Below are 16,295 nucleotides of genomic sequence, written 5' to 3' on the forward strand. Positions count from 1 at the left end.
AAGCAAACTGCTGACTCCACCATCATATGGGTACCACTGTCAGAGGTGGGGTGGGGAGGTGGGAAGACCTGGATATGGTCTGGAAGCATCATTCTTGGGTCTGATGTGTGAATTTTGGTGTGTTTTCCCCAGAGCTCATCCCTAGGAGGAGAGAATCAGCTTCATCTTGAACCAGAGGCAGAAACCTTTGGGTTCCCCTTGTCTTACATTTTATGGGCTATAGAGGGGCTTCTCCAGTGGCTCCCAGGATGTTGTTAGTAAAGAAACATGACCTGGGGAGGATGTAATGTTCATCTACCCCACCGCAAATGGCTTCAGAGAGTGTTTAACCTGGGAGAACCAGAGGTTCTCTTGGTTCAGAGTAACCAAGGTTACTCTGCCAACTGCTGTCCTCACCCAAACGCATCTGATGATCTGCAAGGAGTAAAATAATAAAGTTGTCTTTTTTGATGTCCCAGCCCAAGCAGTCAGTACTAGCAAAGGGCCCAAATCTCATTTCTCTTCCATCGTGCCAGCAATGTTTCTCTTCGTTTCACCAGAGGAGGAGTTGCCGAACTCATTCCTACTTTTGGGACAGGAAAAAAAAAAGAAAAAGAAAAAAGCTATTGAAAGGTAGACAATGAAAATAAAGAAATTCTTCAATATTATTTAGAATGTTTTTAAAGCTTGTGAGTAAAGAAATCCCTTCTAAGCTGGATTGTCTGTGCCTGCCTCCAACACATATTTTACAACTGAATTCTCAAGGACTGCTTTCAGGTTCACAGCACAGAAAAAGTACAGATATTTATTCTTAGGAATGCTTTATTTTTATGTGCCTTTGATATGTAGAAAGTGCAGTTTCATTCAAATAACCAAACAGGGAAGAAATGGAAATATTTCAATCCTTCTCCTGGAACGTTTGGAAGCTGCAAGGTTTTTAATGCAGCATTTTTTCCTGGTTTTTGCAAAAGGTAAACATAGCAAAAAGAAAACTAGAAAAGCTTCTCCTACACCTGCTATTAAGCACTTTATAAGTAAAAGCTCTCTCTGGATTTGCAGGTGAAACCTTTCACATTGTGAGGTCCTGGGTAGGTCTCTCCGTTTCTCAGAGACCCAATATGCTTTACTTAATCTCCTTCAGAAATGTAAGTCTCCAGATCACTAGAGTTAATTTGTTCGTATCAGTGAGCAGCTTTCAGTTATCCATTTGCATTTCCAGTGGTGGGTGTTTTAAACTGGCTTCACGGCATCTCTGTCTGATTTCTTTAGCTGGAAACCAGGCTGGGCTCGGCTTGCTTCAGGAAAACCCTGGGACTGGTGGGTGACCTTGTCTTCAGCCACCACATCCTTCGGGAGGCTTGTGCAGATGCACACCAGACTTTTTGAGGTTAACTTAGCAAGGAATATTCTGAAAATCCCTTTCGTTTTCCTCCCAGCTGCAGCCTCTTGGGCCATAATTCACCCCAGCAGAGCGTGAGCTGAAGGAGCACCTCTGGGGTTTGGGGCAGGATTTAGGAAGGAGGTTTTGTTTGAGTATCCCCCTGACCCCTGCAGCAGCTCCTCTGACTTTGCACAGGGTCTCAGACCTGCTCAGGAGCAAATTTTCAGCTGTTTGATGAGTGTCTTTGGGCAGCCTGAATAGGCAGAGATCCCCTTGTGGCCTGGGAGCCCTGGTCTAGGAGAATACCCTCAGTGAGGCAACAGGTTGGGTTTGGCAAATACAGAATAATAGAAGATGTCCCATATGATGGGACATGCGGCTGGATGCTGCCCAGAGGTAAAGACCACAGATATTCCATTTCCCTCCGATAGATTTTAATGCAGGATTAGAATAACTTGTGGTGTCATAGAGGTACCTTCAGCCAGAGAGAAGGAAAATCACAGCTAACATAGCTCCAGGGAAAAATTCAAATTTTTTTTAGTGATTTGCAATGAGTTTTCTGCTATCTACATAAGGAAATACTTTGGAATTGCTGAAAAAAAAAGTGCTGAGGTTATATCAGCTTTGCATATGGTCTGAGAGCGTTTCTGTGGTGTGTTTTGGTGCTTCCTGTCCCTAAACGAGTATGTTCCAAAGATGCTTTGCAGTCATGTTGGGAAAAGCTTTCTCAAATTGCTTTTATACTTTGTAAAGCAATAAACTTGGACCAAAAAGTATAGAGGGAGCTGGGGAGCTCGAGCTGATTGTAATTCTTCCGGTGGAAACATTTTCCATCAGAAAAATGCAGATTTGATTACATTCCCTGTTGACAATGGCCTTTTCAACTGAAAATAATGGAAGAGCTTCATTTTAGTAATCTGCAATATTTCGTTTTGAATTTATGATTTCATTTTTTAAAATATTAAATAACACGTCCATGAAATACTGGGACTTCACTGCGGTGAAGCCTTTTCTGGAAACAATTCCTGAAGAGGAATGATAGATGAGCTTTGGTTTTGTTACACTGCAAAGCCACCGACAGAAAAGCAAACCAAAGGGCAGATTGTTTCAGTGTTTTCCTCACCTTTCTTTTGGCCAGAATATTTGAAATTAACCCTTTTGATCCATCATGGCCTGATGGTGGCTGCCGTAAGGCTGAGGAAGAGGCAGTGCACAGCCAAGCTGCCGGTAACCCAACCAAGCGCAGGATTGTAATTTATCACATGGCAGAGCTCACGTTTCAGGCACTGCCTCCGCTGCACCCCTCCTGCCTGCACCCCTCCTGCCTCCATCCCTCCTCCCTGCACCCCTCCTGCCTGCACCCCTCCTGCCTCCATCCCTCCTCCCTGCACCCCTCCTGCCTCCATCCCTCCTGCCTGCACCCCTCCTGCCTCCATCCCTCCTCCCTGCACCCCTCCTGCCTGCACCCCTCCTGCCTCCATCCCTCCTGCCTGCACCCCTCCTGCCTGCACCCCTCCTGCCTCCATCCCTCCTCCCTGCACCCCTCCTGCCTCCACCCCTCCTGCCTCCATCCCTCCCCCCTGCACCCCTCCTGCTTCCACCCCTCCTGCCTGCACCCCTCCTGCCTCCATCCCCCTTGCCCACATACCTCCTGCCCCGTTGTCGTTCTTTTCCCTTGTCCTGTAATGAGTTCTCACATCTGTCTGTATTACCAAGAGCTTGCAATCTTGGTTTTATCTGGTCTTCAAAGCAGTCGTCCTTATCTAAAGGCAATTTTGAGTCTGTTTGGGTAACTAAGGGAATTTCCAACGTAATTAATAGGTGTCCACAGAGGCGGTGGAGCATTGGTGCTGCAGGGCTTGGATAATGAGGAGTGAGGAGTACAGCCCCGCTCTTCTGTCAGGCTGTTACTGATTTCTCAGGGATTTGTGGACATACGAAGACCACCTTGAGGTAAAAGTGCTCAGCGGAGTTTGGAGACTGTAGTGATTGTGAGCCAGAAAAGATAAAGAAGTACCCATTTTTACTGTGCAACTGAAAGTGAAAATAAGGAGAAAAACTGGCCCAAAGCAAGGGAAAAATAAGAATTAATTTCCCTGCGTTAGAGTTTGGGTTTCTCTGAATAAATAGCAGAAATTGTAAATTCTGGCACTTAGACCAAGATGACATTTCTGGCATTATTGAGTGCTTCCCAGAAAGTTTCATTTAAAAATGGAGCTAGCTCTGCATTTTTCCTCCTTTTGAGCCAGGATTGTTGTTTGTAGGACAAAGCTCATATTCCCGAGCTTCGAAACAGCAAAGAGGGAGAGCTGGAGAGAGTGCGTTAAAGTCAGATTTGTTTTGCTGAGCTCCTGTTCACAAGATGTGCTCTCAGTGAAGCAACTTATGTGTTACAGTCACTGATTTTAAGGATAAAAACTGTCTTTTTTCCAGGTTCGAAGAGATTCTGGGACTTGGGAAGAGAAAATGCACAGGCAGCTTTGAACTGAAAAGCATTAAATCATAGGTATAGTGTGGCCCTTCCAAGGGGCAGTCTCTCACCTTGGGTGGTGATACTGGAGAAACAAGTAGTGGGAATAAATCTAAGGACCAGGTGATAAATGTGCTGATTGGAAGGGGAATGGGGGATGCTGAAGGTGCTGCTCCCATCCCACCAGGAGGAGTTGGTGGAAGAGCAATGAGCAGTATCTCACCAGGGCCTTACAGGTGTGTGGCTCATCTCATAAGTCCTGAGCAAGGGGCCGAGAAGCTTCTCTGGTCCTCAGTATAACCATAGTAGGGACATATTGAGTTGGGTTTAAAGTGCCACTGGGTAGTCATGTAGAAGTTAATTAAACGCAGAGGGACTGGGAAAGCAATTGAACTCCAGTAAAACACGCCGCAGGTACTGCCTGTCCTGACTGGAGGGTCATTTTGTGATGGGAAGAAGGATGCCAACTTATCATCTTTGTCAGAACCAACTCTCTGGGTGCTTGAGACGCTTGTAACAAATGGGTCTCTGCATAGCTCTTTCGAGGACATTATTCTAAATGGCAGGTACCTACGTTTGAATATTGGGCAGTAAATTTCCAACAGAGAGTGCTCAGAGTCTAATTAAGCCACCTTTGCAAAGTCTAGGGAAAGAGCTACAAATGATGGGAGAGGTTATATTTCCTACGCAGTTATTGCCAGGCAAGACTGCAGACTGAAACTCTCATTTTGGTAAGAAGTGTATGAAGACTGTTCTAGCAGTAAATCAGTACAGGATGCAAATTATATATATTAAGAAAAAAAAGAGAAAAGATGGGCAGCCATTATCTCTTCAACATTACTGTGAGTCGTCCCTAAGCAATCTTGAATCAAATCACTCTCTCTCTCCGAGATGCTCCAGGGCAGGGTCTTAAGCTTTAAGCATTACCTATTCACGTCCAGCAAATGTTTCAATTCTGATGATGAATTTAGTATTGATGTCAATAAACTAAATCAGAAGCTCCCAGATATTGCAGGTTTATATCTAGGCAGCTTAAAAAAAAAAATGTTGTGAAGTTAAACAATTCTCTACGTGGCTCAACTGTTCCCAGGAGGATACGTACTGTGCAGGAGGTTCTCTGAAGTGGTGTAGTGTCATGGGAGGGAAGATGGTTTGTGCCTGCTGCCTGTAAAGGGTGAGGGAAGGTAAAGATTGTTTCCTAATAAAAAGAATTGGTGAAAGACAAGATCAAGGTTTCTTTGGAAAACAGAAGTTGTCTACTCTTTCCTTATTCACCTTTTTAGTAGCAGGTTCTTAACTTGTAAACAGAAGTTATAGCATGCATTTAAATTTATCTGCTTTCATAGTGGTGATCTTTCATTGTTAGGAGTTGCTTTTCCTTTTCCTTTTCTTTTTCCATTAAGAATGAGTAATGAATTTTTACCCTACCTTGAACATCCTGGGTTACAACACTTCCAGAAAGCCTCACAAAAGCCCTGAGTCTGACTGCCCACATTAGTAACAGTCCCGTCACAGAGACCAAAGCTGGCAAGGACCATAAGCCCAACCACCACAGGGTCCAGCCAAGGTCAGAAGTGGCTTTCACCATCAGTGTGCAGTGGCTGAGCTGCAGCTGCCTGGAGATAAACGGAGGTGGGCTTCTGGGGTGTTTGCAAGGCATTTTCCAGTAGCTCAATAATCCACAACAGGAAAAGAGCAAAAGAAGCACAAGAGGAGAATGTGCAGGTCTTATAGAACTCTCTGAATTTACATATTTTGCCCCAATATGTGTGCTTGGAGGTACGTAGCCATCTCTTTTCTCTTAGCTGCAGAGTTTTGTGTGTGGAACAAGTCAAAAGAAGGGTGTCTTCTGATGGTTGCATTGAATACCCCACCCAACGTGCCTGCAGGCACACAGGGTCCCATGGGTTGTGCCAGGAGACCAAAATGCCCCTCTGGAAATGGCAGGAGGTGCAGTGCTGGCTCCACATCCATCTTCTGCAGAAGGACGGTGATACACAGTGGAGTCTTGCATAAAATGCTGAGACCTTTAAAAAGATGCTTTCCATCCAGTGAATAGAAACAAGACGTGTGCTCATGCAGCCAGCAGCCATCCTAATGCTGCTATTTATAATGACTTGTTTGATTGTGGGTGCTCAGAAAAAGACCCATGTTAAGAGCCGTTTGGTTGAGGGAGTGGAACCACAGAGCCAAGGATGCGGCAATACATCAGGAGGAGAGATCTGAGCAAAGTTTTCAAACGGGGATTGGCAGATGGTACACCTCAGCACATGATCCCTCGTGTAAGAATTAACATGAAATCACCTTGGTTTTATGCTGACTGCTGCAGAGTGCACTGATGTACTTGGAGTAAAAATGTCCTTACCGTGCTGAGGAGTAGGGGCACGGGCTGGAAGAGGTGCCTGAAGCCAGTTTCTGCTGCTAGAGGTGACTTGGTCACAGAAAGCGAAGCTGCCCAGAATGGGTGAAGCCCCATTTTGAGATGCTGCAGTCATTACTCACCTCTGAAACTTTCTTCCAATTGTTAGGCTGGATTTCATCATATCCATTTGTTCTTAGACCAATACTGCTCTTCACCTGAAACAGCTTTTCTTTGTCCCTGGGATGTCCCTTCCACGTGCATCACACATGGAAATCCAAGCACTTCCCTGGGCCGAGCCCTGCTCTGCTCTCGCCTGGCAGCCTGGCCAGTTGCATCTTCTCCAACCTCCTCCTCCCTTCTTTCATTCTGAGTTCATCCCTCACCCCTCAGGACAAGCCTGTATCTTTCTCAGGCACTGGAAACTTGATTATTCTGCATCATTTAACATTGAGGGCCACAGGACAGCATCTCCAACACCATGCATCCTTCCGCTTGCGTTGGGAGGAGCTGAAGGGGAGCCCTGCTTGTCTCCTGGATGAAATTCTGGCTGCAGTAGGGAAATTTATAGGGAAGAGTGGAAGCTGTTATTTTGCCAAATCCTTCTGACAGCTGGCTTTCGGCACCGCGCTTCCCCGAGGCTCCGTGCGGTCACAGGCTGCTCAGCAGCACCACCCGCGGAGGGGATGCAGCCAAATCTGCCAAGCATCCCTGTGCGAAGGCGTTGGAGCACTGCTGTCCACGCCGGCCTACCTTCCCAGTAAATATCCTCCAGTATTCCCAGCCCAGCCCCGGTTGCTTGCACTAAAAGCTTCCATTTAAGAGAGTATCTAGTAGCAGCAGATAGCCTTTATGTTGTGCATTTACGTGGTAATGGGGTGTTCCCGCAGGTTACTTGGCAAGTGTTAAATGTGTTTGGGAATGTAACTGCAGGAAATGTTATTTCCACAAATCTTTTTTTTTTTTTTCCTGGGGAAGGAAAAAAAAATAAAAAATCTGCCAAATTATGTATGAAAAAGTCCCTCTAAGGAAAAACAAGACAAGGCACTTTGTTTTGAGGCAGACCTTTCTGAGCCCAGATCCTTCATCAAGTTGACTCGCACCAGTTTGATTTGCCCGTCCGACATAACTGTGTCTGTCTGAGCTGCCGTAGCACTGAGGCCACTGTTAAACCCAGGTGTTTATGCCCCATTTCCCACTGCATGTTTTTGGTGACAGGACTTGGTGCCTCAGCCCTGGCAAGATGCTGCCGCCGTTCAGGTCGACGTGGCTCCAGGTTGCAGTGAAAGAATTTGATGCAGGGACGCAGAACTGTTTTGCTGAGATTGGGAATAATCAAGTGAAATATTTTGACACTTTCAATTGGAATATGTTGGGGGGGGGAGAAAGCATTTCCATTAAATGAAAAATGTAGATACTTTGACGCTTTGTTGCAGTTTACAGAAAAAAAAAAAAAGCGTAAGAATAGCAGATGGAGGGATGGAAATTTCCATTTTTTTAAACAGACATAGTAGTTACGAGACTCACTTAACAGTTCACTCAAGGACGTGCTATTTGCAGCTTTTAGATCATTCAGTTTGTACTTTGGTGCCCAAACCTGCAATTAAGTGAATGAGATGACTTGCAAGATTTTGGGTGGTGGTACTTCTTCTCATCATACTAATGAAAATAACCATATAGGGCTCTGATTGTAATTGCGGTGCACTTAGGGTGTGGTAGTTACAGTGTAATTACAAGATTTATTATGGTGGTATTCATACCCAGTGAAATAACCCGAAACCATCTGCAGTGCCCGAGGGTAGCTAGTGGACACCAGTGGCTCAGGCTGAATTTATTTCCCCGAGAATCATGATTCATTCTCATTCAGGAAGCAAAACAAGAAATAATGATGGTTGCCTCTAGTTACGAGTGAGAGGGAAAATCATCTGTAAAGAAAAACCTGGTCCTGAAGTCGGAGAAGGGATGAGGCGGGGAAGGGACCCTCGTCCCCAGGGCAGCCGGGGGTGTGGAGGGAGAGGTGTTTGGAAGGGAAGGATTGGAGCAGGAGAGGACGTTGTCTTTGCATCTTTCTGGATGCAGATGGAGAGAGTTAATGACTTTCTAGGCTGGGCATCTGGTCTGACTCTGACAGTGGTCTTGCTTTGCACCCTTCAGAAAGGTAATAAAAAAATATCCTTTTCCCTGATTCTTCCCTTCTCTCTTCCCAGAGTAGTGTGGGGGTAACTGGGTAGCTGTGTGCTCCAGAACAGGAAAGCTGGAAGGTGCAGCTGTTAAATGTGAAGAAAGAGGGGGAATGAATTAAAAGCAAACCCCCCACGCAGTTTTTGAATTCTCAAATAACTCTAAGGAATGAGTGCTGCGCTCTCGGCTCCCGTGGAACATAAATCCTCACCTGGGGAAAAACAATGAGCTAAACTTTCCCCAGAAATGTGCCTCCAGACCCAGCTCACCAGCCCTGGCCCAGCTGACTCTCAGGCAAGGGCGCTTCTTCTCCAAAACCTTGGGTCATTCGCACAGTGCTCATTCCTTCTTGCTGGACTTTCTGTCCTGGCAACTCTTTCTAGCCTTGTATTATTTGGGAATTTAATTAATGTTGTGTCTACTCCCTCTTCGAGATCATTAACCGAGATGTTAGTAAGGATGCTGATCCCTGCTCTCCCCTCGTTCCCTTGAACGCCGTTCAGCATTAAGCATCGTGTACGGTCCGTCTGACAGTCTCTTTGCAGCAGCACTGCTTGCTGGTGCTGCTTGAATTAATTTTGGGAGCGAGATGGTGTAGTGCTGTGACAGTCACTGGCTGCCGGGTGAGCACTTTTGTGTTGAAGTCACCTTGTAGAGAGGAGCAGTATCGCTGCTGCCAGGGGCTGGGGACACTGAGACAAGGAGAAGAGCGCTCAGGTCCTAGCCTGGGCTTCTTGAGAAGAAGTGACATTTCCTGACCAGCAAAATGGGCTACTTTCTGTTCTCTAAATCTTTCCATACTTTCTCTTCTTTTCTTCCCTTTTATATTCTAATATAGTTCTGTGTCACCTTCCTATATCTGAGACCAAAAAGAAGATACTATCTAGTGGAAAGGGGAATAAATATTAATATTTGCTAATGCCCCAGGGGAGATGTAATCCGAATATAAGTGTGTGGTTCGGTGTGGAGGGCTGCTGCTGGCCAGGCTGGGCAAGGGGCAAGGCAGCTGCTGGGGCAGCATTGCTTTGACACCCGCTCCCCCCGTTATCTTAACCAAAACTCTGCTTTTAAAAACAAAACAGGGCTCTGCTTTTCTTGACGAGGGTAAAGCATCCCGACGCAGAGCAGCTTCCAGCCAAAATGGAAGAGGTCTCAAAGTTTCTCCCAGGCCCTGGCCATGTCTTAGTTGAGAGATTTACTCGATGGACCACGTTCACTCCCAGTTCTGAGACAGGAGCATCAGTTGCCATGGCAACTTCATTGGGAAAGTCATATGGGGAAAGTGCTGGTGTATTTTTAGCTTTGGCTAATGAAATTTAACAGCTGGAAATAAAGGTGAGGGCCAGCCAGGGTGTCACACCTTCAGGGACCACTGTTTGGGACAGGCTCTTTGGCAGAGCTGGCAGGAAGAGCTGGTGGGGCTGTGTTCGGGGAGGATGCTCAGCCCCGTGGCTCACATGCTGGGTGCTGTGCAGGACAGCACCCGCGAGTACGTCGGAGGGGAGGGAATCACTATAAAGAAAAGCTGATAAGGAGGTGGTGTTACACATAAAGATAAAGAGGAGGCACCAACTGAGGTCATAGCTGCTTCGTGTACAGTGTGTTCAACCTATAAATAGCTCTTCAAATATACCTCTGCACAAGTGGTATTTATAGACTGATGAGTGAAAAAAGCTCCGTTTGGGGTCAGGAGTTGATGTGTGAAGGATGTTTCAGGCTTCGTCAAAAGTTCAGGTTTCTGAGAGATGTGGAACGGAGCTGGACTGCAAATGCGTGGAGTTTTCTCCTCTGATCAAGGCTCAGACGTTGCGGTGATGTTAAATGCGCCTTCTGAAATCAGTGTACCTGGAGAGGATGCTCACTAGATATTGGCATTCAGATATCCCACAGCAGAGCCCCTGTACAGACGTAATTTATTCATGTAATTTGGATCAGTCTACGTAGTGTGTAAACTTTTCTGAAGGTAGACTCTTATTTTATTTTCTAAAATACTTTCTCAACTCCCTGCAATATTTTTAGTTCTTTCGTCTTCAGCTGTCAAAAGTTTCTTTTAAAATTAATTGATTTTGATGTAATATTTACTGCACTTTAGCTTTCATCACAGCATATGAAAATAGATTTCACTACAGCTGGCAGTGTCTAATGGGATTCATTCCTACTCCAAAGGCTCTTTGCATTATGTACTGATACTTCCAGCCGAGCTTGCTTTGAGCAGCCTCACCATCTTCTCGTATCGCCGAGCTCACAGCTTGGGCTGGCAGGGAGACAAGGTGAAGCATTTACGTTTAAAGAAGCCACAGTTGATGCACACCTGAACCCAAAGCGTAGATATTTCAGATCTGGCCCAATATTAATTGGAATTAATAGGATCTTCCCTTTCTGCGTCAGTGGGCTCTTTGGCTGAATTAAAAATTGATCATATCTCATTAAGATAACCACAGCTGTGGTGCAGATGAAGCGGTGGGTCGCGGAGGTGCCCTGGCCCTGGCACATCACCAGGGTATTACACACAGTGGAGAGCAGCACATGGAAATCGGAGCAGACTTTGCTCATGCAGTGGTGTTGTCAGGGGAGGTGGTGAACTTTGATGTGAGGTGATTTAGAAGCAGCCTTTGAATTGCAAAGCTTTAAATAATCTGTTAGCAAAGACGTCACTGAAGCTGTTTCCTGGTGGGTTATGATGCTCTTGACTGTTTCCTGGGAGGAGCGAGGACCATCCGTTACCTTTCCCGTGGCCGCGTTGCAAGGTCTGATGCCTCCCTCGCCCCTGGGAGCAAAGGGAGTCAATTTGCCAGGAGTCCATGGCAGGACCGAGAATATTTTCTCATCTGAGGCTTAATGCCTGAACTACCCAGGGCTGGACAAACTTTTTCCATCCAATCTGTTTCCTGATAGAAAACAGAGCCTTTTTTAATTATTTGGGGTTATTTCCCCCCAAAACTGAGTTTTCCCTCCCACATCTCCAATAAAATGCTTTCATGTGAAGATTAAACTCCTCTGAGCAAAGTTGCAGTGGTCCCCGGCATGCTGGGTTTTAATATATCCTCATTCCCAAAAGAGATGTGATAAAGCATCCTGAGTTTTCCTCTCCGCAGCATGGGGCAAAGTGTGTTTAACCAAAAAGACATCAGCACCTCTTTCTCTCCCCACCTCCAACCAAACCCTTTCAAGTAAACAGGCTCCCAGCTGGACGAAATATTCCAATTTCAGAGAATCATAGAATCATAGAATGGTTTGGGTTGGAAGGGACCTTAAAGACCATCCGGTCCCACCCCCTGCCCTGGGCAGGGACACCTCCCACCGGACCAGGTTGCTCAAAGCCCCATCCAACCTGGCCTTGAACACCTCCAGGGATGGGGCAGCCACAGCTTCTCTGGGCAACCTGGGCCAGGCTCTCACCACCCTCACAGCAAAGAATTTCTTCCCCAGATCTCAGCTCAATCTCCCCTCTTTCAGTGTCAAACCCTTCCCCCTCGTCCTATGGCTCCCCTCCCTGATCAAGAGTCCCTCCCGAGCTTTCCAGGAGCCCCTTGAGGGACTGGAAGGGGCTCTAAGGTCTCCCCGGAGCCTTCTCTTCTCCAGGCTGAACCCCCCCAACTCTCTCAGCCTGTCCTCACAGCAGAGGGACTCCAGCCCTCCCAGCATCTCCGTGGCCTCCTCTGGACCCGTTCCAACAGATCCATGTCCTTCCTGTGCTGAGGACTCCAGAGCTGGACACAGTACTCCAGGTGGGGTCTCACCAGAGCAGAGTAGAGGGGAGGAATTACCTCCCTCGACCAGCTGGCCACGCTTCTTTTGATGCAGCCCAAGATGCCGTTTGGTGATTTCCCTGTTTGGCGTTTGGAACAGTCACATCTGGGGAGTTTGGTGGTGGAGCTTCAAGTTGAGAGGTCTGTGAGGAGTGGAGAAGGTGCAGAGCTGCCAAGGCGGTGGGTGCGGGGGGTCCCTCAATGTGCTGCAGAAGCGGAGAGCGGCTAGTAAAGGCGGGAGGGGATGTGCCAGGTTTAAAAAGCAAAACAAAGTCAGATGTCAGATGCTGAGCCAGGCTGAGGAAGAATGATGGAAGTGATTCCTTTGATGCCATCAGCGGTTTTATTGATCTGAGGCTGTAAAACAGTTATAAATTGGAGAAAAGCCGTGAAGAGGAGGGAGAGATGGACATTGCCCAGGTATAGTTTAAAAGATGTACATCTGCATTTATTGGAGGAGAATGTGCGCATCCAGGCTTTTGCTGCAGAGCTCCAGACCTGCAGTGGGGGCAGTGGGCACCCGGCTGTTCCTGTTCATGTAGTTCTGTTGGAGATAGTCAGATCTTGCTCTGCTTGTGTGACATAAAGTAAATCTGCCTTGTGGATTTACTGAGGGGCTTGGGGAAGGGTGGCAGGAGAAGGCTCTGGGGTGGGGGTTTGCTGTGCAGTCGTATGTAGGGTGGGGTTTTACTGTGGATCAGGATGGGTCACCCACAGAAGTCCAGGGCAGACACTGCAGAAGGAAATGGAGATCAATGTGTAATGAATAAATAATTCTGCACAGAATTTTTAGCACAGAAAATAGGCAGTGTGAGCATGGAAGCTGTTGTATCTATTTGCATACAGAGATATCCACACGAGTGCATACACACACACATATATGTGTGCAGACGTATCCTGATCACACTGCCTTGAAATGTTCAAATATGCATTAGAACATTAGAAAAGGCAATACATGCTGCTTCTGTGTCCTGTGTTCAGATGCATTGACCACACTTTATCCGTCTGACAGTCTCTTTGCAGCAGCATTGCTTGCTGGTGCTGCTTGAATTAATTCTGGGAGCGAGATGGTGTAGTGCTGTGACAGTCACTGGCTGCCGGGTGAGCACTTTTGTGTTGAAGTCACCTTGTAGAGAGGAGCAGTATCGCTGCTGCCAGGGGTTGGGAACACTGAGGCAGGGAGAAGAGTGCTCAGGTCTTAGCCTGGTCTCCTTGACAAGAAGTGACATTTCATGAGGCTCAGTCCACGGGAGTCTTCCACCATAATAACTCTTCTCTTCTTCCTTCTCCTTTACAGAAATCCGTGAAGCTTTCCGGGTGCTGGACAGGGATGGGAATGGCTTTATATCCAAACAGGAGCTCGGCATGGCAATGCGTTCCTTGGGATACATGCCCAGTGAGGTGGAGCTGGCGATTATCATGCAACGCCTTGACATGGATGGTAAGTCCTTGCTGTTGGTTCTTCTCTGTTACTGGTGGAGGGGGCTTTCCCAGTGCGTTAAAGCCCATGTTGCAGCCCAAAACTGCAACGGAGCTGATGAGGGGTCTGGAGCACAAGTCTTGTGAGGAGCAGCTGAGGGAACTGGGGGTGTTCAGCCTGGAGAAAAGGAGGCTGAGGGGAGACCTTGCTCTCTACAACTCCCTGAAAGGAGGGTGTAGAGAAGTGGGTATTGGTCTCTTCTCCCAAGTCACAGGCAATAGGACAAGAGGAAATGGCCTCAAGTAGCACCAGAGGAGGTTTAGAATGGATATTAGGAAAAATTTTTACACTGAAAGGGTTATTAAGCCTTGGAAGAGGCTGCCCAGGGCTACCAGAGGCTGCCAGAGGCTACCATCCCTGGAGGTATTTAAAAGCCAGGCAGACATGGTGCTGAGGGACATGGGTTAGTGGTGGGTTTGTCAGTGTTGGGTTGATGGTTGGACTCCATGATCTGAAAGGTCCCTTCCAACCTTGACAATTCTACTATTCTGTGATTCTATGTTTTTGGCTCAAATAATTTGCGGTCACCAAGGAAGGTCTGGAGAGGAAGTTGTGAAACTTTGCCTTTCACCACAGCAAGGAGAAGACAGAATGTGAGCCATCAACCTCCCTTAGATAAACCTGCCTCACAGGCGACCCACATAAGGGATGTCTCTTATTTGCCCAGCTGACACAGCTGGGTGAAGACAGACCAGCTCTTGCAACCTTTCCCTGCAAAGTTGCAAATGGTCTTTTGCAAGGCTGTTTTACCTTTCTCTTTGCATTCCTGGGCAGCATCTGGCCCAGTGACACTTGCTGGGAGATGACCTGAGCGCCCAACCGAGCAGAACTGCCCAGTCTTGTGGCCTCACGGCTCCTTGCAAGTAAAAGATGCTGTGGATGGGAGCTGTGCTGCGTCATAATGAAGTGTTGATGGTTTTTGAAGGAGAAGTTTAGAAGGGTGGAATAATTTTGAGCAAAGTCCTGCTGTGAGAGCTCGTCAAACGATTACTAAGAGGTAATAAAAGAAACAGAACCCACCATTAAAGGGAAGAGAGAAATGCAGCATCAGGATGCTGGAGCCAGGGGGGACTTTTTAACTGCTGCAAAGCTACAATCAGAGCTGATCACAACGAGCAGGCTGTCTTTAAAATGTCCTTGGTCAGAGAGACTTCCCTGATGCCTGAAATGTTCAGGGAAGCTGGGATGTGGATCCAACCTTCTCCCTCCCTTCTACAGGCAGGGGTGAAAACACTGTGCAAAGTTAAATGAAATTACGCCAAACCAGAGCGCTGGATGCAGCCCTGGCGTGAAGGGAGATGCTTGGGGGATGTGACGCCAGAATCCTTGGGGAGACCACTGAGAGCAGAGCCCATGGGAGATGGTGGCAGCAGGACTGAAGCTCTCCTGCTTCCCTGGGGACATCCGAGTCGAGTGTCCCCATGAGCTGCACAGGACAACTATATTCATCAGGGCAGGCGAAGAGGCTGTCAGCCTGCTTGAGGGTGTTCAGCATCTCCCCTAGAGCAGGGAGACAACATAATGCAAAACCTGGTGGAAAGAGAAGATCAGTTGTTGAAATGATCTCATTCCTAAAAGAAAAGGAAAAAAAATAATAATCGATCGCTTGTAAAAGCACTTTCTCCAAAAATTATTGTTTGCACCTTGTTATGGCCTTTCCTAGTGGACCAGGTGATTTCTCTTTAGGTTTTGCAAAGGCCAGACTCAGCATGGTGCCAATTCATGGGGTCTTTTACTGAAACTCCGTGCTTTTTTGGAAAAAGAGTGCTGTGGACTTGGCTTCCAGTTCTGATTCATCTCCAGTTATTCCCTAAGTCTCGGTCTCACAGACTTGAGACTTTGGCACTCTTTCGTATGCACTCCTAGTGCACAGGGACCTGTAACCGGAGAGGTGGAGTTAAAATGTAGAGTAATGGGCTGCAGATGGAAGGTGTTAAATTCCTGTTTGAGAACTTTCAGAAAGCTCCGTGTGTTTTCTGCAGAGATGGGAGGCGATTCTCCACCTCTTCCAGCTCAACAGTTCCAACAGCTCCAAAGATACAGTTGGTTGTGCTGGGTGTTTTTATTGCTCTTGTGTCTCAGCTGCCTCTTGTTGCAGTGTTTTGAGCAGCGGGTTTGGGGGCTGGACTCAAGTCTGTGTTATGTGAAGGTCAAATGGGCCGTACATTAAAAAAAAGACAGGATAATGGGAAATTCCTTAGGCACTGAGCAAAGAGGGGAATATTATGTGAAAGATTTACCTTGCCTGCAAATTGAATTAATGCTATATGGCTTGAATTAACGTTATATGGCTTATGGCTACTTTTCCTCCGATGGATTGTTTTCATTTTTTTTCTGGGATTTAACTTGAAATATGTAGCGAGAATCAGCTATAGCTTCCTCTCCCACTGTGCGTGAGCATCATTCGGTAGCAGAGCTTGAACCCAGCAAGCTCCTGGGGATGTTGGTTGTGCCCTCCGCTCCCAGGGACAGCCTTACCCTCCTTCCCATATGTCCTGTTGAGGGTTCCCAAATTTTCCCAAGGCTTTGGCTCAGCATCAGGTGGGTGGGAAACTCGGCTGGACGACAGGTCACGTTCAAGGAGGAGTCCCCCTGTGGTCAGGAAAGCCAGGAGGGAGGCAGTGATTCTCCCGTGCATCCCCAGGCACCTGACATGAATTACGATGTGACGGCAGGTAGCGTAGCCAGACGTCCGT

General features: G+C 47.1%; 1 protein-coding gene across 3 annotated transcripts in view; it reads left to right on the forward strand.

Moving 5' to 3' along the window:
• The window catches only part of CALN1 (calneuron 1), a 138,395-nt gene that overhangs the window by 49,024 nt on the left and 73,076 nt on the right, over nt 1–16,295 (forward strand). For all 3 annotated transcript variants that reach the window (XM_074160724.1, XM_074160726.1, XM_074160725.1), the window contains one exon: nt 13,417–13,560. In XM_074160724.1, the coding sequence (XP_074016825.1) occupies nt 13,417–13,560 (144 nt within the window). The remainder of the gene's footprint in view (nt 1–13,416; nt 13,561–16,295) is intronic.

Source organism: Numenius arquata, chromosome 18, assembly GCF_964106895.1.
Source record: "Numenius arquata chromosome 18, bNumArq3.hap1.1, whole genome shotgun sequence".
Classification (NCBI taxonomy): Eukaryota; Metazoa; Chordata; class Aves; order Charadriiformes; family Scolopacidae; genus Numenius; species Numenius arquata.